This window comes from Crassostrea angulata, chromosome 1 (assembly GCF_025612915.1).
Source record: "Crassostrea angulata isolate pt1a10 chromosome 1, ASM2561291v2, whole genome shotgun sequence".
Taxonomy (NCBI): Eukaryota; Metazoa; Mollusca; class Bivalvia; order Ostreida; family Ostreidae; genus Magallana; species Magallana angulata.
The window spans coordinates 37211470-37238772 of record NC_069111.1 but is presented as its reverse complement, the minus strand read 5'-3'; the positions used below and the strand labels follow the sequence as shown (position 1 = coordinate 37238772).

General features: G+C 33.3%; 2 protein-coding genes across 3 annotated transcripts; one reads left to right on the top strand and one right to left on the bottom strand.

Annotated features, from left to right (window-relative positions):
* The first annotated feature begins 451 nt into the window (after positions 1-451).
* On the top strand, positions 452-26202 carry LOC128181156 (tudor domain-containing protein 7-like). Of its 2 annotated transcripts, none has more exons than XM_052849458.1 (29): positions 452-558; positions 987-1101; positions 4067-4172; positions 5507-5615; positions 5998-6174; positions 7037-7126; positions 7380-7494; positions 7703-7753; positions 8527-8679; positions 9238-9318; positions 11276-11340; positions 16573-16706; positions 16900-17131; positions 17334-17377; positions 17608-17719; positions 17840-17950; positions 18320-18460; positions 18681-18771; positions 18957-19094; positions 19431-19537; positions 19870-20016; positions 20356-20454; positions 20624-20736; positions 20900-21183; positions 21768-22321; positions 22548-22631; positions 23001-23102; positions 24599-24716; positions 25083-26202. In XM_052849458.1, exons 2-29 carry the CDS (start codon positions 1017-1019, stop codon positions 25313-25315), a joined length of 3876 nt encoding a protein of 1291 aa, XP_052705418.1. In that variant the 5' UTR covers positions 452-558; positions 987-1016; the 3' UTR covers positions 25316-26202. The 2 variants fall into 2 exon arrangements, with proteins under 2 accessions (XP_052705418.1, XP_052705411.1); XM_052849451.1 differs by lacking the exon at positions 452-558 and adding an exon at positions 610-770.
* Positions 11361-16080, bottom strand: LOC128181169 (BTB and MATH domain-containing protein 38-like). The gene is made up of 3 exons (XM_052849470.1): positions 15408-16080; positions 13676-13967; positions 11361-12335 (listed from the first exon to the last, which is right to left on the bottom strand). The coding sequence occupies exons 2-3, from the start codon at positions 13926-13928 to the stop codon at positions 11785-11787; spliced, it is 804 nt and encodes a 267-aa protein (XP_052705430.1). The 5' UTR covers positions 13929-13967; positions 15408-16080; the 3' UTR covers positions 11361-11784.
* Positions 26203-27303: the final 1101 nt, after the last annotated feature.

Below are 27303 nucleotides of genomic sequence, written 5' to 3'. Positions count from 1 at the left end.
CGTTTCTTTTAGCTAACGTAATGATGTTCATGAACAGTGATTTACTTTTTACAATCAATTTATTAATTAATTTTAAAGAAAGATGTAAATATAAACAATAAAATGCTTTCTTTGATGATTTATGCGGGTTATAAAAGTAGCGATCATTGCAGAAAAATATCACATAACCCGCTAACGCGGGTTAGGAATTTTTTCTGCAATGTCGCCACATGAATCACCACAGAAAGCATTAAATTTATTGTTTTTAAATACACATACACATTACCAATATATAAGTATATTCTGGGAATTACAAAACACACTTTTACGGATGAGAAATGAATCACAATCTATAAATATACGCCCCCGATGGAGTTTTAAACATGTGAAATGTCTCCCCATTTCTTCCATAAACAGTAAAGTCGAAAGAGGATTTTTGGCGCCAAATATTATGAATACGAAACACAATAGGTACAATTTACCAAAAAAACTTCACCGAAAAGGAAAGAAAAGAGAAAATAATACTGCAAACTACAACATTCTTTACCGAAACTGACATGTGAACGTTCTAATTCTTAGGCAAGTCTAGTTTGTACAAAACAATAACTTTTTAAACCAATGGAAACTATTTGCAGCAATTTGACATGTGTTATTTCTACTTTCGAATTTCCTCAGTGCATGAAAACGAAAGGAAATTATGTTTCTCTGAAATTTATTAAGGAAGTTGTTTGATAAATATAGTGTTAAACTTTTACGAAGGAGTTTAATCGAATTTTCACGTCTCTTTCAAGGTGAATATTGGTTGTTTTCAATCCTAGGTTTGAAACGAGTACATATCAGAAAAAATCCTTTCCTCAAACTGTCAAATGTTTGCTTAATATTAACTTTGATAAGGGAAATTTAATTCATTGAAAATAAATATATTTGGTTTAAACACAACTTTTTTATGAATCAGTGAACAATTTTTTCCCTAATATATATATTTCAGTCTTTGATTTTTTATACAGCTATTATTAAAGAAAAAATTTGAAAAAGTCATGGCACTCTTGGAGGAAGTTAAGAGCATGCTGAGGGCAGTGCTAATGAGCTGCAAAGAAGGGGTACCCGCTCATGTCTTACAAAGTAAGTCTATATATATTTAAAGTAAAACTTGTCTAACCCGCAAGGGTGGTTCTGAAAAATTTGGCCTGAGTAGGCAACATCTGGTTTGCAGGACATTGTTGCAAATTAAGTTTAGTCAGAGATTAGGCAACTGATCGAAATCTTGTAAAATCTCGCGGTTCCTATTGTAAAGTATTCCCAGTTTAAATCTTAATTCCAATAAACAATTATATCGAAATGTAAACAGCTAAAACTTATTTCCAAAACATTCAAAATATATAATTTCATGAGTTTTTCTCATAAACAATATTAAAAAAGGAGTTTTAGGAGGCAGTTGGCTACCCGTTGTCTGAGATTCACTGATGTTTTATAGCTGGTCAATATATTTTCTATATATTAATCTTATTTTTAAATTTTTTGTTTCAAAAATGTCTAAAACCTGCACATTCTTCATAAAAACAATGTACTTTTAATTTAAGATCATTATCTCAGTTTACTTATATGTAGTTCTCAAAGTAAGGTTGGTCAACATTTTTCAACAACAAAACACGCTCACGCTATTGGCGGAGTTGCCAATCTCTAGATCTGTTATTTATGTCTCTAGTTTAGACATAAGTACTGTAAATTCCTTATATTACGCGAGTACTTAATTCCGCGATCTGGCAGTTTTGGATCAAATCGCGAGAATATAAAATCGCGAAAACGGAATTTCCATCATTATTTCTTATAGGTTTGAACTCTTAGAAAATGATAGCAAGGTTTTAAAATCCGCGAAGGGTGCTTCTCGCAATTTTACGGGGATATTAATTCCTCGCGGTTTATTAGGAATCTACAGTATATAATGCAGTTTGTCTTGATCTATTCTTCAAAATTTTCATTTCTTCTGAAATGTATTAGACCTCCTTGATTGTGATTACAGTGTCAATTTTCAATTTTTATTTGGAAAACAATTATTGCATAACAGTCTAACAGAATATGTATTATGGAAATACATTTTCAATAAAATAGTTGTAATTGATAAATTTTCAAACACCCGATTAGAGAAGTCCAACATGAGACAAGTGCTTCACATGGATTGTTAAACAAACATTGACCATATTACAAGTCATCAGGTGGCTGATTACATAATGCCAAGAACTGTTTTGATGCAGCGATCAATTAATGGATAAATATTTTAATTCACAAAAATTTATTTAAGAGTAGAGCATTTTGACCGAATAAAATGTATATCTGTAAGTACAAAGGGCATAACAAATGATATTGGCAGTCTTACTCTTGCAGTATCAAGAATCGTGACCTAAAAAAATGGGGTGAAGTATAATCTAATTGATCTAATTTGGGCTAAAAAAAAAAAGGCTTATTTATTTATAACAAGACTTAACAGTATAAACTAAAATGAGTTGATAGTTTGGATTTATATTCACAGTTGGTTAAATCAATAGCAGCGATGGGAAAATTGATCAATAATTGAGCAGTAATTATTGCACATAAGGCAGACTGATTAGTGCTGGATTTCAGGAGATGACTCTCACTAATTATAAGCAGTCAGTTCGTGGCCAGTTTACAGAATAGACAAGATCCGGATTGCAAAACGTTTGTTAAACATAAAATGATAGGAAAATGTAAAGTGACTGAATAATTTTACCGGATTGGACAACATGCCCAAATGTACAACTTTACGAACTCAACAAGTTTTACTGTATGTATTATGATGGAGGTCCGTAATAAACCCTAGGAATGTGTAATAAAATTTATTACACACCCCTTTCTGGCAATCTTTGGTTGTGGTTTGTTAATTATTGGCTATTATGACGTTAAATTTGATATATGTTGTTAAATTGCGATTTCTGAGAATGACGTCAAATGATTACGTCGACATCAACTTGGAATACGAACAGCTGGTGCAAATTGACAGTCAAGTTTATAAAATACAAATATATAGACAACGAACGACATCACCTGATTTATTTTTGTTACTGTTTCTTTGAAATCTTCTGTAAGGCGAAAATTTTTTTTTTAATTGGATTACGGATTTTTTATTAAAAAAATTGGGTCGGTAGGTCGAAAAAAAAAAAAATAAAAAACTGGCAAACATGATACGTGGGTTCTTTCACTTTCAATAACTTCTGACACCACTTTACAGGCCTCTCACACCCGTTTTTTGGTACTGGGGCTGGGGCCAGTGGATTGGGAAAAATGTGACGTTTTGATAGAAATTGGGAATGTTTTTCCTTGCCTTATGTACAGTCTCCTGAACAAAAAACTAATTAATTGGATTTTTATAAAAATTAATATTTTTTTTTTAAATTATTTTTAAAACTGGGAACATGTGTGTATGATAATGAGAAGAAAAAAAAGTTTATTCACAGTGTGTATTACAAATTTGTTAATGAAGATTTAAAATGACAGATATGTGAAAGTATGCCATTTAAATGATAAAACACAAACCACCATTAGACAACATGGCACGTGTGTGATATAGAAGTAACTGAAAGTGTAAAAGTTAAGGTATTTTTTTCGTGAATGAAACCAATTAATGTGGTTTTTATTGATATTTTTCACCAGTCATTTTATTTTATTTTTTGTATTTCTTTTAATTTATGTCGGTCAGTAAAAAAAAATTTGGAAAAGTGCATTTTATTTTTTTTCTAAAAGTCAAAAAAATTCGGTCGGCGGATCCGTAATCCAACGAATAAAAAAACGTTCGCCTAAGTATATCATTATGACATAATAATCATGACATGGCATTTTTTATGCTAGTAAACTTCAATCTGTCTTGTGTTCTGACTTCAACAAGAAACTTATCTGTTATAAATATTTGCTTCAAATTGTAGTTTGTTGCCCAGTGGCACAGTTTCAAGATTGTAGACCATGTACATTTTTTAAAGCCCAAATTATGACAATTCCTTTAATAAAACAATACTTAATAAGTATATAATGGAGGGAAAAAGCAACATTTTTATTTTTTCTTGATTTTCACTATTAGGAGATTACAGAGACGTCACACAGGAACCACTGCCTTTCAAGAAGCTTGGTTTTCCTAATCTGGATGAATTCATTAACAGTATTCCTGATGTCGTTAGAGTCCGGAGGTATGTGATGTTATTTATTCACAATGCCAAATTCGCAATAATCATTAATCTGATGGTTAACTTATCTATCCCAATGTCAAGGTTTTCTTAATCAATTCCTTCTTTCTTGAAATCCTTTATATATTGTATTAATAATATTTTTAATTTTAAATGTGGGTTTACCTTTTGACCATTCTTGTCAATACATGTATCTGCATACATGTACATGATGTAAGGAAATAAGTTTTTACTGGACTTTGTTTCTTAAAATGAATGAACAAATTAAATTCTACAAAATGCTATTCTGTAGCTACAGATTGAAATGACAGGAAAAAATATGTATAGATAAAAATTCCTTTTGAACAAGATTATTAAAAGTATGATTGTTTTATAATGAATCTTTAAATATGGTTGTTTGTAAACAACCCATATTATGGTTATATGCTATTCATTTAAAATGCTAAATGCCATATGCTGAAGCATTTATACTTAAAGTTTGCTTAATATGAAGCTGAAAAAAAAATTAACATATCCAATATCCATAATTTTGAATGAGAAATAAAATTTGTGGGAATCCTATTGAACTTAGATTTTTTGTAATTTTGTGGTTTGTACATTACTATATTACTTTGAATTGTACACTCTAAGTGAGACTGGTTTCTTAGGGCGTGCTTGATTTTACCAAAAGGTGTACACCGTGTACACTTGTAAATCAAGTGCAAAGGTGTAGCGTTTAGGTGTACACCGGGTGTACACTTTTCTACACCGAGTCAGGGGCATGTGTTGTTGGGTGTAGCACTGAAACCAATATGGCGGACGAATGTTATGATGGAAACTTGGAAAATGATTTTAAGTTATGTAACGGATTAGAAGTTGCATAAAAGTTGTCGTTTGTATGAAAGCCATTAAATTTGAAATGTGTGTTTATTTTATTGCATTTATATCACGAAAAACCTATTAATTGTCGCAGAACAGCAGATTCTTTGTTAAAACTGCACCCTTTTCCATCATATTCATTCTAAATTTCCTACACCATGTACACTACACCACTGAAGTGGACTTGATATACAAAACAAATTTTTACACTGGTGTATACTGGTGTACACCAAGTTAAGCTTAATCAAGCGCACCCTTACGGTACTTTGAATGTATATAATTTTGGGGAAATGTTGGCATTACTTTTACAAGGGATAAAATGCAGGTTAATTATCATTCAAGTTTTTTACTTTGAATTTTTTATTTATGATCTACATGTCAATTTTAACATTTGTTAACAGAATCAGACTTCAAATGCTAGATTTTACTTCCTCTAAATAACATTGATAAGGGTGAAATCATGCTTTCACAATTGGCAGAAACAAAGAGGGGGAGGTTGTTTACCATGCTGTTGCCAATGAAGAAACTGCTCACATCCAGTCATTGGTCTCAAAACAGAAGAGTAACAAGAAAAGGAAAAAACTCCAGGTTTTTGTTTCAAATGTTCTTATTGCTTACTGTGTAACATTTTTTGCAAAATCTTGTGGTTTCATCTTATTAAAAAATTGTATTGAAGGAAAATGATTTCTAAATGTATATGAATTGTTTCTCTAGACATGAATTCCAAAATCACAAAAGTTAAAATATCATGAAAATAAATGTTTTTGTACTTTTTTTTATGGAGTCAAACACCAAAATTAGCACTCTAAGGGAAAAAAAAGTTAGAAGACATATATCATTTCACTTACCATTAAATGAATCAACTAATTTTGCTTGTTGAATTGTATATGAAGTGCATATAAACAAACATTTTTGTTAAACATGTACCGGTATCTATATATAAGTTGACAGTTCTTTCCTTATTCTGTAGCCTGCACAAAGAAGACCAGTCCGTAGATCAGAACCATATAAGTTTTTCACCGCTGGAAGTAACTCTCGACCCCCTCCCAGAGGAAGGCCACCCCCATGGGCCCAGAGGATCTCCCCAGTTCGAAGTCCCCCTTGGAAGCGGCCACCTTTGCTAGGAAAATCTCCTCTTAATATTCAGGTACCTGAAATCTTCCCTTCAATTTCCAGGTAGTCTCTTTGTATAATTTAGATACCTTTGAATCTACTTCTAATGCATGCATTTAGGTACAGTGTACATATTATAAAAAAATCTTATGTAACAAGAAATAAACACAAGGTTCATTGATTAGCTTGAGATCTAGAAGTACCTTTTATTAGAAGCTGAAAACTACTACCGTACATTGTATCATATTACAAGTGTCTATATATGCCATCCATCAGATGATCGAATAAAATCTGCTGAATGATTATAAAATAATTTGTTTGTGATTTGAAAAAGAGAGATAGAAGATTCTCAGGGTATTGCTTTCATGGTGATATACCGGTACTTTTATAGTTTAGTTAAAAAATAAAAATGAAAAATAATATTGTAATCATTGTTTAATAAGATATAATTACCAGAGACAAATTTGGAAGAACATTTACAACTTAAATGCAATGAAAATTAACCCAAAGCATATACTGTATTTTGGGTAATTTTCGTAATGATCATATTTTTATATTTTAATTATATCGAGTATTGTTTGCTATAATAAACTCTTAAAATCGCAAAAACTTACTGATGCAAATAAAATAAGTTATACGGCAGCTTGTATAGTAATATACTAGAAAGGGCATGGAAGTACCAAAAGGATTGAGGAACAGTGTTCAAATTGGAATTCAACATGTTCGGGTGCAATGTATTTTGCCCTAATGTTCTCAATAACTGTTTATGACACTGCACACAATGACAAACACTTGGTATTTGGATGTCCCACATGTAAAATGTTTGTGGTTTTTGGTAATTAAATGTCTCGGAAGTATTAACCATTGTTTAATTGCCTCCTCTTTGTGATACGTAGGTTAACATGGGTAATGGAAGCAGACGTCATGTCACGGTTAACAGAGTGTTTAACGAGGCAGTAACAGCTGCCACTACAGACAAGCACAGGGTAACTAACACTGAATGGGGAGCTAGCTCCCACATACATCGCTATTGAAGTACTCTAACACGATTTTTCATCTATAGGTTCATAAGATCAAAACATAAATGTAACTGCATGATTACTGGATTGTTCCTTTTGTGTTATGTTGATTGCATGTTTGGTTAGAGGGAAACTTTTCATGTGGCATATACTATTGCACAGTCATTAGTACATCTAAATACTGTTACAGTAATTTAAATGCTGATTTTTGCATCTTTAGTCAGAAGTTGGACATTTTGGCCAAAGATTTGAGGTCCCTCCTAGATTTCAGAGGCAACAGGAGGGGAAAGAAAATGTGCCCACAGAAAACACTGACCCTGCTAAATTTAAATCTGGTAATTAAGACGGCATGTCAAATAGAGCCATAAGGGATCCATATTAACTTCTTTTCCTTGAAGTTTATGTAAAATATTCAGCTATGCATTTTTATACACATGCAGGTTAATTGAATTCATTCACTTATAACTTAAGCACATAGAAAATTAATTGCACATTTATTTTCATATGGTGTGAAACAGTCAAAATATTATTGTTGTCTTGTAGTGCCAAGACCACTACAAGGACAAAGAACCAGAAAAGTGCACTTTGAGAGAGGTAATCGTACCAGTACATTGTACCTATAGCCTGTCCCAAGTTATTGCTTCCATCACTTTTTGATGATTTTTAATCAAAATAAACGTACTTGTCAATGAAGTACATGTACCGTACAATTCAAATTTTAAAAAATGGAAAAAATCCAAGATGTCTTCATTGATACATCGTCTGTTTGTCCCTGAGAATTTCAAATGAACAGAAAACAAACATGCTACGGAGATTCAAAATGGGTAATGTTTACATCTTTTCATCATTCGGAAGTACTTGGGACACCTTGCACAATTTTTTAACGTTATCATCTGGGTTACTTAATATTGTTTTCATTGCAAAATCCCCCTAGATTTTCTATTTTGGGTTGTGTATTGAAACCTGAAGTGGTAGAGGGGGCATTTCAGAACAGTTAATCTAGATGTATTTTAGATCCAGAGGTATGTATGATTATCGAGATATTTTGCAAAAAGTGGCAGGAGCAGAAACTTGGGACAGAGTATAGTAAGCTTATCTGTATTATGGTCAGATGTAGCAGATTATAAGGCTTTTAAAAATTTTAACAGTCAAATACATATTCATATGCCTTACATTTACATATATAGGTAAGGTGTTGTATCAGTATTATTTCAATGTTTTGCAGATGATAATGCATATGATTTGATCTATACACAAATGTTTTAATTTGTGAGCTAGCTGATTTAAAAGAATAATTGGCCTTAAACTAAATTTGATATTCATTAATAAAGTTTATGTTTGACCAAAACATTTTTTTTCTGTTGCAGTCCCAGATGGAGATAAGTACATGAATATTTTAAAGGACTATGCCATGGCCAATGACATCACCCTGAAGTTTGATTCTATCTCCACAAAATTGGAGAATCATCCCGGCTTTGCGAGTTCAGTCAACATCAATGGGAAAACTTTTGGAAGTGGAGGTGTGAAACTTTGTTTACATTTGTTTTTTACAAAACAATGTAATTGGATTTACATAAAACATATGGATAATTCTTTATAACAATAAATGACTTGAAACATGAACTTATAATTTACATAAACTTCCCCAGTGTGTGTACTCATTGCCCAAGAAATTCGAAAACTCCTTTTAACTGATGGCAATGAAGTTAAGGGAGAATTGGGGGTTGGTCTATTTCAAAGTAATTCAAGCCTTTTATAGACCATAGTTGAGTGACAAATGCATTTGCCATGTTTTGGATGCTATACCTTTATATGACCTATTTTTTGATGAATGATCAGTTTTTGAAGCATTCAGATATGCAGAAAAAAAATAAACATTCATGTTTCAAAGGTTGCAAGTATCCTGTACTCTCTTGATGAGTGACCTAGATGAACTCTTCTAGATGTATTACAAAGGAGAGAGAGAGAGAGAGAGAGAGAGAGAGAGAGAGAGAGAGAGAGAGAGAGATCATATTCAATTAAAGACACCATGAAAGCATGCTTTGTAGTCTGATTCTAAGTGTTACATTGTTCATCAGGTGTGTTTGAGACAATCGCTGAGTCAGAGTATGCAGCAGCAAGTTCTGCAGTCAGAAGTCTGGGCATCAAGTCATCCTCAGGTTGGTACTGATTAGAACATAGCTGTAATTAGCCATGTAGACTTTAATTAGGGCCCCGCAAGGATTTGCGGGTGCCCTATAGTAATCACTGTCCGTCAGTCCTTCTGTCCGTCCGTCTGTCACTCTTCCGTCCACAAATTTCCTGTTTTTTTCTAATAACTTTTTTTATGGTTGCCCAATCAAGTTCAAATTTGGTATGGTAGTTCAGTAGGCAGAAATACATATTTTGATGCTAAGTTTGATACTCTATGTCTTCTGGTTTGGAGCTGGGGTGGTGGGGTAGATTCCTATGAATGGGCAAAGAGAGATAACTGCTGAGAATGAATGGGCAAAGAGAGATAACTGCTGAGAATGTTACCATTGTATACATGGAAGGCTGTGCAATATTTGTCCTTTGGGATTAATTAACCTTCCACAGGAAGAAAATCCTAAGCTTTATTTTTATCTGTCACATTGAGATTAATTACTGCACTGCCTGTGTCTGCAAATGAACTTTGTTTTGAAGTTAAGGTCAATTTTGAATGATGTGTAGTATTGTGTACATTCTTTGAAATATGGATTTAAAATATAATATTCATATTTTATTTTGGTTAAAATACAGTACACAATGATTAATGATAACTTTATTGAATTCTAAATTCAAGATATATACACATGTGTCTGCAAGTGATGTTTGTTTGAAGTTGAGGCAAAGCCTAGGTATCATTGCATTGGTATCAATTCTTTGTTTTTTTAACACATTTTATTTCATCCCATGTTAACCCCCTTTATCCGGTGGATATGACTCATTGGATATTTTTATCCCACAGTTGTGACTTTACAATGGGATTTGCATAGGCATAATGAAGTAAAATAATGTGGAGTTTTATAAACAGTGTAAACATTGATTGTGGTGTATAAAACATGGGATAAATAGAATCTCATATGATTTGTAGTACAATATGATTTTTATCCAACTTGTGTGTTTTATCCCCTCACTAAGGCTCAAGAAAAAAACACTTTAATTGTTGGATGAAAATCATATCCAACTACAAATCACGAGATCCTATATATTCCAGTTCTTTACATCTTCTGCCGGGCATTTATTTTTCATCATTGGTAATATAAAGAGGATGGAATTCAAAGTTTTTTTCACTTCTCTATATTAATTGTCATAGCGGGGCCCTTCCTGACTGGTCAGTTTTCTAGTTAATATTGAAAATTCACCCTAGGACTTGTATATCATGAACAATGTTGTAAAGACTGGAAAAATGTTTTAAGATATATGCACCTAATAAGTTTATAGATGTGCAGTGTATTCAATAAAGTTTCCAAAGTACATTTAAGATTGGATTTGTATGTCTAACTTACTTAGTTTAAACAAGCTTTAGTAAAGGCCTAATTAATACAAGTATCTGCTATAATTTTGAAAGTATATGTTATTGGTACTGAAGTGATAATACAGAACGAGTAAATGACCTTTGTTCAGTAAGCTGTCAGTCAATTGATATTAAGGTCACATGGTCAAGGATCATACTAGTCTAAATAGAGAAAATATTTTCTAAATATTTGAGTAGTGAGTACCAACTGCATGTCAGACATACAGTACTTGGTAAACTGGTACACGTAAAGGAGTTAAAAAAAAAACCATTGAGTTTGAGTTCACAAAGTCACAGGTCTTGAGTCAAACTACTCTGATTATAGAAAGATTATCAATCAATATCTTCACAACTCTTTGCTTGTCAGCTAACTTTGTACATGGTGAAAAGTAAACCCATTTTAATACATGTATTGCAATATATTGGATATATACATTTCTAAAATATTTCATTTTAGTTCAGTTTCTGTAGCTATTTTTTTTATGTTATTGGTGCATATACTACTTTTGTGATATATAGATTTTTTTGTTGCATGCTGCAGATTTCATGTTAGTCGAGGGTTAATTTTAGTTTTTATTCATTGGTTTATCTTTTTATAGAACATTCACGTGCCCTTAGTCCCCCGGCATCTGATGATTCACAAGTGAAGAGGCGTGTCAAAGAAGTAAGAACTTATTGTACATGTTCAGTAAATTTGTTTTATTTAATCTACAATTTACACAAATATTAAACAAAGCATGGTTATTGTTTTTAGACCAGGACCACTTTTTTTCATTATATTTATGTTAATGTACCATAAACAGGTAAAATATATAGTCTCCCTGGAAAACATAACATGTACTAAAAATATTACATCATTTAACAATTCCCTACTCTATTAAGTGTAAAAAATTCAGTTTTAGAACCTTTAAATGTCCCTTAATTCTTTCATGCATGTTTTTATTTTATACATGTACCATTTGTTTAACCTTCCCCTTTTCCACATAAATTTATATCCAAGAATTGATCTTTATCCACCCGCACCCCCCTTCCAACTCTTTCATGTATAAGTTTAGGCCTTAATTCGTCTCAGAGTTAGAAAAAGATAATCCTTTCATCTCCTCTTCAACTAAGTCGATGACTTCTTGTCCAACTGTTTAGGGAAGTATCTCCTGAGATGCTGCCCCTCGCCACACAACTTTCGCACTTCAAAGTAAATCTTTTCATTGCAGTCTGCACAGCTGTAATTGAATGCGCTGTCTGCAATGTGCCTGAAGCACCTCTTGCTGGGAGACTCCCAGAGTACCTGTATACTCTGTAGACTTCTCTTCATGTTCTCTTTCTCCATCTTTAGTGTGTCGCAGTCTTTTAACGTCTGTCTGTCCTTCTGCGTCAAGTCTTTTGAATAATCCCGTAGCATCTCGATCTTGTCATGATATATCTTTAACAGTGTCTTTTGGGACAGCTTTTTGCACTCAACACTCGAGTCCAGTTCTTCCAGAGTTTTGGTTTTGGCATGCTCCATGCAACGTTTGTAGAGGGATCGGAGGTTGTATTTCTCTGCGATGACTAAATTTCCAAGGGAACACTCCTGATTTTTCAGAAATTGTTCACAGCGTTCTTTCACACGATTTATTTTGAATTCATCGGAAAGTTCCAATAAAAATCTCACATTTGCATCTAAAAAAGAGAGGAAAAATAAATTAGTTAAATTACTGATATTTAGTTTACAAGAAATGCATGTTCCAAGCCATGTTGATAAACTCGCATGTATTGTTTACCATGTTAATGAAAAAATAAGTTTTGTTTTAATAACTCACTTTTAGATTTTGGTATACAAGGCTAAGATCAATGATTAAGTTTATAAAGTTCCTCTGTTTTAACAATGCTTTATTGCATTGAATATTCACTGTAAATGTATATATGTATCAAACTTTTTTCTTGTGTTTTCACTTTTAATAACGTGTTCATTTCTCTTTTGTTTGAGGTGACTGATGCATTCATATGAATAAACTTTGTTAACTTTTCATAGTGTGCATTCATATGCCTCTCGTGAATGCTCCACTTAGTCAATTAATATGTGAAATGGATAAGCGAAAACATGTTTTCACATCTCATACATTAAAAACTACCAGTGCCCCATTTGAATTATGAAGGTAATTATAAGGATGAGGAATTGATGGGTTAAATCTTAAAAAAAATTGGCTGGAAACAGTTCACCGATTATGTAGAGGTGGTACTGGATAGTAGGAAAATCTGGTGTAAGCTAGGAGAGACACTGCCAATAAGGGCTAAGCCAACACTGTGTGTGTAAGAGAAGTTAAAAGGTCACTCAAACAGTTCCTCCTACTTAATTACTGTTAATCCCCTGAGTAGAATTATTGGATTATGATGCAACATTCACTTTATATGTGAACGTTTACAAATGATATGAATCAGTTTATTTGAACATAGTAAACATGACATGGATCTACTTGTAACTGCTCTTTCTTTTGATAAAAATTATGTAATCAAATTCTTGAAGGGAGGTAAGATTTCAGATAAGGAAATGGTCTGTCAATTGATTTTAAAATTTTCAGACACAGGATTGTTACCTTCTTCCAGACAAACTCTATTTTTCTATGGATGTCTTGTAATGGAAAATCAATTTATTTTCTCCAATTTTAATGGAAACACTTAGAATATGAGGGCTGTCTGTGTGATTGTCACCGATCAATACTTTCTATCCACGCATAGTAACATACCTTATTGTTGATATTCATAAACTGAATAAAGAACTGTACTTCGATTTTTATTATTTTTTTTTTATTAATCTCAAAGATTATACCAGGTACATTTGTAGTGTATTAACATAATTGAGACTTTTATTTACCGGTATTTAAAAAAAAAAATGACTTTTTTTTCCCTTTATTGTGAAAATATGGAAGGGTGAAGAGTGTGAATTGAATTTCTTTTACTCACCTTAAACCTAAAAACTTATTTAATTTTAAAATTTTGTTACACAACAAGTTGACACACACCTGATATAGGTTTTTGTGTAGAGTAGATGCAATGGAGCAGTTCTGTAACTTCTTGTAAACTTTTGTCCGGCATTGCTATTTCCTGTAGACCCTGGGGGCTGGAGCATTCCTCCAGGAACATCTGGCGCCACACTGGAGACCACTCAGCCAGGTACTGTTTGTGTACATGGAGGGGGGTACCACCGATGACAAGCGTAAGGTCACTCAACTCGTCTGGCTGAGTGAAGTCTCGTAACACTGACGCATCTGTCATGATGGAGTCTACTAATCTATAGACATTATTGTCGGGATGCTGAGGACATAAAATTTCATTTCAGATCATCATTTTGTTAAATTAGTAGCATTTTAAAGTCAGTGAAAAGAACATCAAGTATTGATGGGCACAGGGCAAGTGCCCAGTCTGATCTAGGGAGGGGAGGTATTTGTTTTGAATGTTGCAGCGTATTTTAAAAGCATATCGCATAATGTAAGACAATCAGATACTAACTTAGAATATTTTAAGGGAATGTGAACGCTCATGTAGAATTTCAATGTTGGTGAAACTGTTATGTTATTATGAAGAAGAGTTCAAGAAACATGTATGCATGTGTGTGTGTTCAATGGAAAGCTTTCATGTTTGTGTGTGTGTGTGGGGGGGGGGGTAATTTGAGGTTTATTGCATCGATTTAGGAAAGTCAATTCCATGTTCACATTATTTTGAAAGCTGTTAAAATATCTGTCTTCAATATTTAGATTTTTAACTAGCACAAAATTACACAGTTTGATTTCTTTGTAACCTAAACTTGGCAAAGTTTAGTCCTGTAAATATATATATTTTTACAGCAATCTGAATAACCCTAATGGAAGCTATCGTTTAGAACAGTTTGAACTTATAGTAAACACAGTATTACTTTATTTTAATAAGAGCACAGAATAAACATTTCAGCATGCTGAGAAAGCTGTTAACAAAGTTTTGTCATAAAGCTTTGTATCAATATTTGTTTGTGATGTAATGCTCGTAGTTATCAACGACATTTAAATAGATATACATTTAAATTGTTTTCATGAACGATACACATCTATTTTACTGTTATGAAAACAAATTTGTTGGTCTGTTAAACCTGAAATATTCCTGTGTGTTTCTCTAAGTTAGGTCATGATCAGATTTTTGTGAAGATGATTTGTATGTTACATAACTTAAACGTTATGATCACAATTTTATCTAACTCTGGCATCAGTTAACCATTAAATGTAGATTTATTGCTTGAAGGGTTTAACAAATTTTAAACTCAATGTGTAGTGTCAATGCTAAGTGATTTTTCACAACTCAAGATAAGATCTTTGTGATTTTCATATCATGTCATTTATGAAATCAAAATGAGGCAATATTTGTTTATATTAATCTAAGGTAATTTTTTCAATGTCCCATTTTTATTCACTTTTTTAAGCAAACAAACTTGTATATGATGCCATATTTATAAACCAAATTGATTATTCATTTGAAAATCTATGAAGACATGATAAAATGCTACAAAAAACAGAATCCATTGTTAATTAAAAAGTAAGAAGATACTAGATTGAGTATATTAATCCAGAAAATGATATCTGGGGGGAAAATGCAAAAACAAGAGATACAAATATGTGAATATAATAGTCCTTTTTCTAAAAAAAAACAAAAAAAACCAACAAAGCTATGCATCCATTAAAAATAAAGAATTATGTGTGAATTATAAATGCAAAGTGATTCCTGTACCTGTATAGGGCAGAGTGCCGGATCCTCAGTTAAGGCGACACATTCGTCTTACTCCAGTTTATGCAGACCTAGGCATGTGCCAGGAGTTTAAATTGCCAAAGAAAAGTAATATACCTGTGTCCTTTTAACTCTAATCCCAAGCACTTCAAACCCTCGGAGTTATCCTAGCAGAATGAATGATGCATTTATTCTGTGAAGAAAACAAACCGTGTTCATGTTATTTTAAAAAAATGAGTGTGGAAATAATTTTGTTTGAACTTCCATGTTTAGTGTGTTGTTAGACTAATTTGTGAACCAGTTTGTAGTTTTTCAAAAATCTCGAAGTTCCTTATCACAGTCAATTATTCAAAACTATCAACAACTTTTGTAATTTTGTTTTGTTTAAAATAAAAATCATTGCCTGTGTTTTCACTTAATTAGTGTGTTCTTTGCATTGTCTATTGATGACACAAAGAAACACATTATTTATTCTATCAAATGTTCACATGTATTAATGGATTTATTATTAGAATATTGACATGTAAAAATCTTTGAAAATTTTCTGATCTTTAAAATTTGGGTTGTGGTAAATCTGACGGTTTGTTTGTTGCTATCTTAAAAAAGTAAATACATGTATTGAAATGAACATATTTTGCCAGTTTTATGCTTATTGAAGAAATGAGCGGAATCATTAATAGGACAAAGCATCGATATCAGCATCACTCACTCAGCTCATCTACATTGTGTAGAGGATTTGGTGAAAAAGTGTAGGACTGATTCCTAAATTGATGTTTGGAAAAAAATTTGCATGAGCTAGCTCTTTTCTGTCAGCATGCATGTGCATACTCCCCATTCACAAATTTTAAATTTTAAACAGCATATTGGGGTCTAAACTTTTAGAGGCTTAACCAAATACTGTAAACCAACTTTTATTTGCGTGCGAGAAATTTTCGCGAGGTTTGCGAGAGCCTTGTTGTCTCGAATATTTCTCGCTGCAAATCAGCCCTTGTCTATGATTCTTGTCACAACATGGGTCTAGATAAGGCTTGGTCGCGAAAATTAGTCGCTGCAATCCAGTTTATCTCCAGGAAATCGTGAAATAAAGTCGCCGCAAATGAAAGTTGGTTTACAGTAATTACTACTGTTGAAAAATTTATAAAATAAATTGGGGTTTTTTTTTTTATAGTTAATGGAAGGAAAAACAAATGGAATGTGGAGTACTCGACTAGAAGTGATATATAAAGAAAAATATAATGAAGAACCTCCATCGAACTTAATGTATCTGATAGAGAAATGGACAGATGTAGTCAGAGTAGAGGAGTAAGTATACTAGAGAGAGAGAGAGAGTGTTAGTTTTAAAAAGAGAGAAAGATTGACCTCAATTGAGCCTATACTAGTATTTTAAATTTTTTGATTTTTAGATATTAATAAAAATATTCCATGTTGATTCATTGTATTTTTAGATATAAAAACAGCTGCAGTTTTTGTAGTATTTACTTAACTCTATTTTTAGACATCCAGATATTGGTAGAACTTTACTGTATCCAGTATCAGAAGAAGAGAGGAAAAAAAATCTTCAAACATGTGTCCCCAAGGCCAAAGCATCCAATACAGCTGGTGGTGACTCTCCACAATCAAACACCAAGACAGCGACCACGCCTACCACCAGGCCTACCGCCACACCTTCTGCCACGCCCAAATCATCACCTGACAGACCACGCAGCCAACCTGCAGTGAGCCAGAAGGTACTGTTGATTTGTACATGTATATTTATTTCTAAGTGTTGTTATTTACTGAAATCCATGATAAAATAAGTCAGATTTATTTTTTCTAGTCAATTTATGTATGTCTTGATTTAATGATTAGCACATGCAATATTATTTTCTTCTCCTGCCAATGCTTTAAATGAACAAATTTGTTAAGCAATTATTTTCATTCTCTTTTAAGATCAAAGAAATCAAAATACCAGCAGGTGAAAATTTACCATTAGGGTAGGTATTGAATTATTTGTGAGAAAAAAACCATTAATATTTGCATTAAAGTTATTAAAAAAGTATGGGTTATTTTGTATTAATTACATAGAAATTTCAATTTAATGAAAGAAGTCAAGGCCAACTGCAACTGCATGGCCAATTACAGTGTAAATCTGAATATCTTATTAAGGACAGTTATCTTGCATTGCTAAGTCTTTAACCATTTCTCTTGTTGATTGACACGACAGGGAGAAAGTGACGGTGTATATGACATTTCTGGGGGAGGATGGGAGTGTCTGTGTTCAACATGAGGATAGTGCCGTATTTCAAATCACCAAACAAATAGATGCAGTGGAGAGCGTTAGTATATTCCTCATTTGAAAATTAAGCAGAATATTCCTCATTTGAAAATTCAGCAGTACAGGTGTAATAGAGGTTTTTGTTTTACCTGTAGCTGTATTTTGTTTGTTCTGTTGACAGGGTCCTGTGCCGGATTTAGAGGACTTGCAGCCAGGGCGCTTTGTAGCTGCTCTCTACATCACAGAGACAGAGAAACTATGGAGCAGGGCAGAAGTCATAAGTAGGGATGGGGTGAGTAAAGAGAAAGAAGTCATCATTAGGGATCTTATAAGTAAAAAACAAGTTTTTGTAAGCAGAGAATGGGTTAAAAAAATACAAGTTTGCATCAGGAAGGAAAGAGTGAGTCAAGGGTAAGAAAAAGAATATTAAGTTTCTAAATGTGGGAAAGGGGAATGGAAATGATACATTTTCATTAAAGGGATGAGGTATCTTTGATGCTCAAATTTGACCATTTGAAAAGTTTGTGGTCAGGAAGGGGGAGGGCAATAGTTTTTACTTGCCTTAACTGTCGAAATGAAATGTGATGCAATGGAAAAAGTAACTCCATGAAGGAATTGATGATTGAATTACCTGTACATATACTTAATTTTAACTTTACAGACAACAGTGGATGTTCTTTTCATTGATTATGGAAACAGTGGTTCCTGCTCCCAGAACTCCATACGGTTTCTTACAGAGGAACTGGCTCAGTACCCAATGCAGATCATCTATTGTTATTTACACGGAGTGGCTCCTCTAGAGGTTAGATGATGATGATAATGATGATGATGATGATGATGATGAAGTTCTTGAAAAATAATTTTTGTAATTTTGTGAAGATACTGGTATATGTGGTTGAACTATAGTATATTGTATACTATAAAAATGAACAAATAAATAGTCTCAGGACTTCCAAGAGTCTTTATTATCATGAGTATATACATGTGGATGATGTTTAAAGAACCCTTTTAATTCTTTGAAGGATGCAGATACATGGTCAAAGGAATTTAAAGAGAGGTTTGCAGAGATTGTCACAGATCAAGAGCTGATTGCCATAACAAGAGATATCTCACGTAAGTCCCTAGATGTATAATACAAGTTCTGTGTTTTTCCTCATATTTATTGCTCAACAGAGACAGTATTGTGTGGCAAGACTTTGGACAAAATTTTTGCAACATCTGTCAGTGAATTAATTGTACATGTAGAATTTTGTTGTCGTTTCTGAGGCTGACTTGTGGATTCACTCGTTCCTTTTCAGCTGATGGCACACACATTGTAGACCTGTTTTTGACCTCTGACCCCTCCACCAGCATCAACGACAGGCTGGTCGCTGAGGGTATCCTCAGGAAGCTGACAGATGAAGAACAAAGTGTTGTCACCAGTGACGACGAACCTGGTACAGTATATACCTTCCTCTCAGATATCACTACAACAAATATTCTGGAATGATTTGAAATAATGAGGGACAGTTTTTGTGGAATGCCACAAAAATAAATCCATCATTACTTCTACTGTAGCTTCTTGCAGTGTAACCAATATACATGTATTTGATTAGAAAAAAGTAGTGATTGACCAAAAAAATGATCACATAAAAGTTTATGTTTTGGCCTGTGGTGTGTTATATTTCTCATGTTTTGTTGAAAACATGATAACTTTAATTATACTAAACAGCATTTTGTAAGTAAGAAGTGCTGAACGATGTTTTGATGAGTTATTTTGTGTGATGTTTCAGAGGAGCTGGAGTTACCGACGGACACCAACCAGTGGGATATCTACGTCTCCTTCATTAACTCTAGTACCAACTCGGTCATGATTCGTCTGGTCGGAGAGAAGTATTCAGTATGTACATCAAATATATCAGAAAAATTTCATTTACTATTTGCACATCTGTTTTCATGCTATTAAAACTTGCTATCTCAGTACAATAGGTATTTCAGCACTTAAGATGGTGGTTTTATGACCATGTGAAACAGCGGCACTTGTTTATCCTTTCATCATTGTTGTATACTTCTTGATCATTTATATCCAATGAATATTGTTTTAAAGAACAAGAATACGCTAAAGAATACTGTAAATGTGGATATACATGTATTCCACTATTAATGATGCTTAACAACTAAAAAATGAACACTGAACTATATCAAAATCAATCGATGACCTTGTGTTTGAAGGACAAACTAGAAGAGCTGGAGAAGAAGTTGGAGGAGGTTTTCCACTCTTCAGAGGAGGATGTGGAGATTGCAGAAGGACAGGTGTGTGTGGCCTATGTGGATGAGCTCTACCACCGAGTCAGGGTCATCAAGAAGGAACCACTAAAGGTGGACAAACTTTTAACATTTTTTTTCACATTTAATAAACATGTTTTGTTTTAATCAATACATGTTCACTATAGACTAGATAGTATTTAGTTTGGATCAAACATTAGGTAAATTAATTAATAGAAAATTTGTTTTATTTCTTTTGTCGTTTTAACACAAGTTTTGCACAACATTCATTTTGTTTCATTGGAACATATTTACTATTTTAAAATTCAAAAGCATATCAAGTTATTAATTTAGATTGGTGGTTCAAACTTATTGCATGTCAGGAGCTTTTCATTGTTTTAATGAATAGGATGTATTGATAATATGATAAAGCATGATTTTCTGTTTTTCCAGTATCAATGCTACTTTTTGGATCATGGCGACTCTGATGGATTAGTTCCTAGCCAGCTTAGTGTCCTTGACCCCAAAATTAACAAACTTCTACCATATCAGGTAATTTGAGTCACATATAATCTTTAAATGATGGTAGCCTTCACTATAAGTATGTATTTTTCCTTGGTTTTGTGATACATGTAATTATACAGCCAAACACAAGTGCATGTATGTGACAATGTGATGAAAATTTGTCCATTATGTGGCATAAACATGCTTGATTCTGTAGGCCTTTGAAGTATCTTTAGATGGTTTGGAGGAATTTGCAGAAAATGTGACAACTTTGGAGAAACTGTTTGACATGGCTTTGGGTAAAACTTTGGTGGCGGAGATTACAGCAAGGTAAGTTAATGAATGTCAAACTCTCAGGTACAGTGAAATAAAATATTAAAGAATGCAGACCTATTTTAATTTTTTTTTTTTAAAAGGAGTACAGGAAATTATACTTTTACTGATAATTAAAAATTTAATAAGTTAATTTTCTCAAAGCAAGACTGAATTTTAGGGATGAAATTTTCTCCATCGTGATATACGACACTCAAGGTGCCTCAGACGTCAACGTCAACCAAGAAATCCTGAAAGCTGTGCAGCGTGAAGCGGAAACCTCGTTGTTGACTTCCTCTGGGAGTAATCCGCAGTCAACGGAGTCTTCGCCACTTCCTCTACGCAAAACCACAGACATGTCGTCAAAGACCCTTACAAGTTCTAGTCCCCAGTCTTTCTCTCCCAAACGTCTACCGCAATCAGCTGTTACAGCAGCCACCAGTACAACCTCAGAGGTCCCTACAGGTAACGCATGAAGTTAAGTAACTATTTTAACAAGGCCTTGGACTTTCAGTAGGATGTAATTATCTGTTTTTTGCATCAAAACAAGTTAAAATGACGCTGGTTTCAAGCGAAATATACAACGATTGTGTAGTCTTAGCCAGAAAGCCAGACAAATCTTATTGATTTCAAAAAGCCGTGGCCGAGTGGCCAACAATGAAATAGACGAGCTTATGTCACATTGTTGTTTGACACAACTACTCAAAGTCTAAGCTCTTGTTAAAATGGTTCTAAGCAAAAATAATGTGTATGAGAATTGCTTTAGAATGACATGCAAGAAAATGTCTTTATCATGGGTATTTCTTGCATTCATTCCTTTCTGTTGCTTTCAATCAGTAGATCTTTTAACATTATGTATAAAAGGATTGAATGCAATTATCACAGAAGGCAGTATCATTTACATAAACTGATTGGTCATTGGCGGATCCAGAGGGGGGGTTCCAGGAGTCGGAGTGGTATACTTTAAAACTACTTGTAATTATACAATAGCTGAATATTTGATAGTGCACATAATTTTAAAGAATGCCTAATACACTTCTGAAATTCAGTTCCCAAGTCCCAGCTGCCTTCAAAGTCAACTGAGGGAAAGGAAAACAATGGGACTGATTCCGGTGAAACAGAGAGTGGAGAGGGTTCATGGGAAACAGAAGAAGAGGAGGTGATAGAGGGAGTACCTACCGGTAAAACGTTAACAGCATCAGGTCCGAAATCTCCACTGCAAGCTAAACAAAAAAAGACTGAGTCCAGTCCAGCGCAAGTGACAAAACAACCGCAAACCAAACAAGTCAGCTCCCCAGTGAAAAAATTAACAGAAAGTTTATCTAGTCTATCTACGCAAGATACTGTGATGTCTGGGGATTCCCCAGGAGCCACTGAAGGTGGTGCCACCCAGAACCCTGAGGCACAGACTCTGTATACCTGGAGCAGCTCAAAAAGGCCTCCAGGGGCGTCCAAGGGAAATCCCTCTGAAAATGACGAGATTGCTCTTGTGAATGTGCAAGTGTATAATACACGACCGGTGCCAAAGAAATTTGAGATTCCTCCCAAGGGAGAATACTGTGATGTCCACATCATTAATATATTTGATCCGACCAACTTTGTGGTAAGAAGAATATTCTTTTCTATGTATCACACAGTAAAAGAGATTTATTCAGGTTTTAAACATTGATGATTTGTTGCTACATGTAAATGAATTTGCAATGGAAAGTTCTCAATGTTTGATAGTAATCAACATAATAATGTCTCTTAAAATTTAGACACAACAGAAATGTGATTGCATAATGCCAATGAATTAAACTAATAAAATGACTTTTGCTTTAATATTTCAGTGCATACCTTTTCAATTTATGAATGAACTTGATGAACTCATTCGGAAAATGATAGAATATTTCAACTCTGTGGAAGAAAAATTGGTTGTTTTTTTTTTCATTATATTGTGCATGTACTTTATTATATTTTACTGATTTTGAACTTGAAATAAGATTCACCAATGAATTTAATGAATTTATCCGAGTTGTAATTTAAAATGGTATATCAGATGCCTTTATAATTGTTTTCCCCGAACTAAAATGATTTAGTTTGAATTTATCAAAGAATAAACTTGGAAGCAAATAAATTGTGTTAAATATGAATAACAAAAAATGCATCATAATTAAATGTAACATATTACTAAAAAAAAATTTATGTACTGTAAACATTGCAGGCTTATTATAACTTTAAAAGACAGAAATATATGTACATGTATGTGTGTTAATGCTGATTACAAGCTTTGTTTTTTGTAGTCACTAACAGGTTCCGACCTGATGGTTGGTCAGATGTACGCAGGAAGGAAGGAGGGGGCTTGGTATCGAGTGATTGTAAAAAATGTTATCCAATCAAATCACGTAAGCATATGTATATATATCTTACCTCCTGCTAAATTGTAAGGAAATCATAGGCTAACAGTAGTCAGGTGGAGACCCTGTATATTCCATACATAGTTAGTATTAAATTTATCTCCCCTTGAGCATTATGACGACATCCTAAGAGTATTATGATGTCAGGTTTCGTACCCAAATTGAAACTTGTAACTTTGTTATAAAACTCTTGATTTTCATTGTTTTTAAAATTATCTTTATATCATTAACACCAAGGCAGGCAGTACGATATAATTGTTACATAGTCATGTAGTGACCGGGTAGGGGATGATACCTGGTTAGTAAATTTCATACCCGGCTCGGCTTCGACTTGCCAGGTATGAAATTTACTAACCAGGTGTCATCCCCTACCTGGTCACTACATGATTATGTAACTAATAATATTGGCCCTCTTCCTGATACGCAGTATCAATAATTTTTTTCTGTCTTTTGTAAATGCGGTTGATACTAGACTTATCTTACTGTGATAAGTCTTCAAAACTAAACAGTGTTCTGCTGTGTATGTATAGAATTATTTCGGGGTTAAATTTTTAATTCTGAATATAAAATTATATTGCCCACTTCATTTTTGCCACATTCTCTAAGTGGAAGAATAGACAAACAGAGTTAAATTGCTTTAAACACAACTGTCTTTAAGCAAACATGCATTTACTGTACATACATTGTATATATGTCATAGGACAAAATAATTTTATGCCAATTTTCTATGCATGTTCCTTCTATTACAAATGTTAGTACAAGATAAGATCGCTTTTAGAAGGTACAGTTTCTTTTGATATTTGCCATAAAATTCAAAAGTTGTTTAAATCTCATAAAAATATATACCATCTTTAATATGTGTGTATATAAAGTACCAAGTCATTCATGTTTATCATGTTTCAAAAAATAATTTTGACTTCAACATTTTGGCATATTACTAAGATTTAGTCAAAAGTGATGAAAAATGGCACATTTTCTCATAGTTTTTTGAAGAGGAAAATCTGTCTTCAGCCGTCACCCACAACGAAACTAATATATTTTATGTGATATCACATGATAAAGTTATAATGTGAGTTTCATTATGGGTGACAGCTGTGGACATAGTTTTCTATTAAAAAAAAAACACTGAGGAATTGGTATCTTCTGCTCAGCTTTATAAAAATTATGGGAAAATTCACATTTTATGGCGTCACAATTATCCTCGTGAAAGTTAAATCAGGTAACTCTTTATAAATTCTTAGTTTATAGGTATTTTGTGTAAATAAATATTACATTTCAATGTCTTGTGATATTTTTAATAATCATTCTAAAATAGGGCAAAATATGACTGAAACTGTACCTTAAGTTCTTAATCTTATAATGCAAAATAACCAGGTTATATATTTCTAAACTCACAATATTTTTGTGCCACAGATACATGTATATTTCTGGCCATTTAATATATTTCAATAATTACACATTGATTCTGTTGAACGATTTTCTAGGCTTCAGTATACATGGTGGACTTTGGAGAGTTTATTGTGATGAGTATAGAAGACATCAGACTGCTGCCTTACTGCTTTGCTCAACTCCCACAACTAGCAATTAAAGGGAAACTCTTTGGCAAGTTACCTGTTTACAAAATAATACTCACCTCATGGTGTGTGTTAAAAGATTTTTATGTATTATACATTTTATTTCTTAAACTATTGCATTTCTTTGATTTTCTTCCTTATACAGGTACATGCTTGTATGATGTTGTTATGCAAAGTTCACACTGATATGAATGTTAAGCAACATCTAACTTACACACAATGCAGATTTCAATCTGATTAATTCTGTTTTTATTATCTCTTCTTGAAGTTTTACCAAGTAGCAAGAACTCTACAGCTGTTTGATAATAAGAAATAAAGATACAAGTTAACATTGTGAACTTCCAATCCTAAATATTCTGTACTAATTATAAGCATATACAATTTTTTTCTCCAGGTATTAAACCAGCTAAGGATAGTAAAGTATGGAGCGAAGCAGCCAAGTACAAGTTCCTCCAGATGGCTCACAATAAAAGCCTGGTGGCCTTGAGCTGTGGGACGGAGGATGTCATGGGTCAAGAGGTCACTTTAATGCGATTGGTGGATACCAGTCAGCAAGATCAAGACATCTGTCTGGATGACGAACTCTTGGAGATGGGAGTTGCGGAAAAAATTAGACCTTTATCTTGAGAGATTGTCAAAATCATATGATGATAACTAATCTGTTTCTCATAAAACTGATTGAATCTGTATTTCAGTTACTTTTAGTGACACTTTAATAGGCTTCATGCAGCATGTGGGCAGGTGTAATAAACATGAAATTGGATCTTTTGGCAAATTATCCAAAATGCTTCTCTGTTTACTGGCCTGTGTGTGTATTTTATTGCTGGTGTTACTGTATATGCCTATTATGATACACTATATGCTAACAGTGCTATAATTACATGAAGTGTCTTGATATAAAGGCGTATCAATACAAACAGTACCAGGTATTTTAATCTGACAGATTTTTTTGTTGGATTTAGATTACTGATCTGTACATAGGGCTTCTTTTATCTTATTTTTTAATTGTCTTTTTTTTTTAAGCTCCTCGTATCAAAACCTAATGTTTGTCTTAAAGAGGCTGCTTCAAAAGCACCATTTTATTTTTCATTGTTTTTTGTAATATGGCTACAAACAAAGCTTTCTTGTAACTTCCTACCTCTCAATTCATGTCAGAAATTGTCCCAAAATTTATGTGCAGAAATATTAATCCATATGATATATTCTTTTTTTCAAAATGTATAATTGGATAAACTAATTTATATAGCTTATATATTTGCTTTATTTTTGTGTGATAAATTTGAGTGTCATACCTGACAAGCATGAATTGATGATAGGTTTGAAATTTTGCCTAAACGGTACAGTACTAGTGTATACATGTTCAATAAGTTGCTCATTTATACACGGTGGTAGAAATATGCTGTAATTTACCGTTGACATTCTTGACCGTTATTTTGCACTTTATTAACCTTAGTGGGATAGGAAACATTGTGTTATTGATTGTCGAATAAATGCAACCTTTGTTGGAAATTAAATGACTGGTTTCCTAGTTGTTCCATTGTAAGTTATAATGTGTACATGTATGTTTGAAAAACACTATAGGTGTGTTTACAAAGGAGGGTTATTAAAAGTCCCAAGTTGTTGTTGAAGATTCTAAGGAAAGATAACATTAACTGGTCAGTGAATTAATTGGTAATGCCCCCTTTATATAACTCAAGCTAACTGAGAGTGATACTTTTTTTTCTAGAATCCACTTACCGTCAGTACATGTATCACCCAGGCCTTGGCTAATCAGTTGTTAATGAAGTAAACAAAATACTTATTACATGTACATCCAACAACAAAAAATATCCCGCAGATGTGCACGTAAAAATACATTTAATTCAAGACTTCAAGCAGTAAACGGTCACCATCTGTAAATACCGGGAATGGATAGGCAGAGGGACCGATACTTAAACTATGAGGTGGTTTTACAAAGGTTGAAGCTTTTTTCAATGCAGAAATATATTGAGGTGTTCTCCGGGACACAGGGAGTTTAAAAATAATCCGAGATACCAAAAGCATCTTCATGATCGAGTAAAAATTTATTACTTTAAATCTGCAGATGCCAACATAGAATATTGCAAGGTGCAGGGTATTCAAAAGAGGAAATTTCAGGGAATTCGTAACGTAAGTCGTATGAGAGCCATTTATTTCTTAAAGTGAACAACTCTGCTGTTAGACTGGACGTCGGAGAGCAAATAGATGCTATACTTCTTAAGGAATTCTCTATTTAGCGACGATCCCGAGAGATGTTCCATTATGGTATTACAGGTGCACTGCAATACTGGATGAACAGTTTCATTTGTACTTGAATCCAGAGATTCTTGACAAACATTCACAAGGACCAGGCCTTCGCTCGATAATCTTTCCTATTATTATGCCTGTACCTACATTAACGAAGAAAACAAAGTGAGTTTATAACAAACCATCACACTATTCGCAGACGACATTCTGCTCTACCGCAGGACATTAGACTAAAGCATTCTACAAGAGTTTTACAACATTAGAGAAAGAGACTGACAAACGTCATTCAATTTATAATTATGTAAAGTAATACAGATAAAAAAGAAGCGGAATCCCATCAATAACAACTG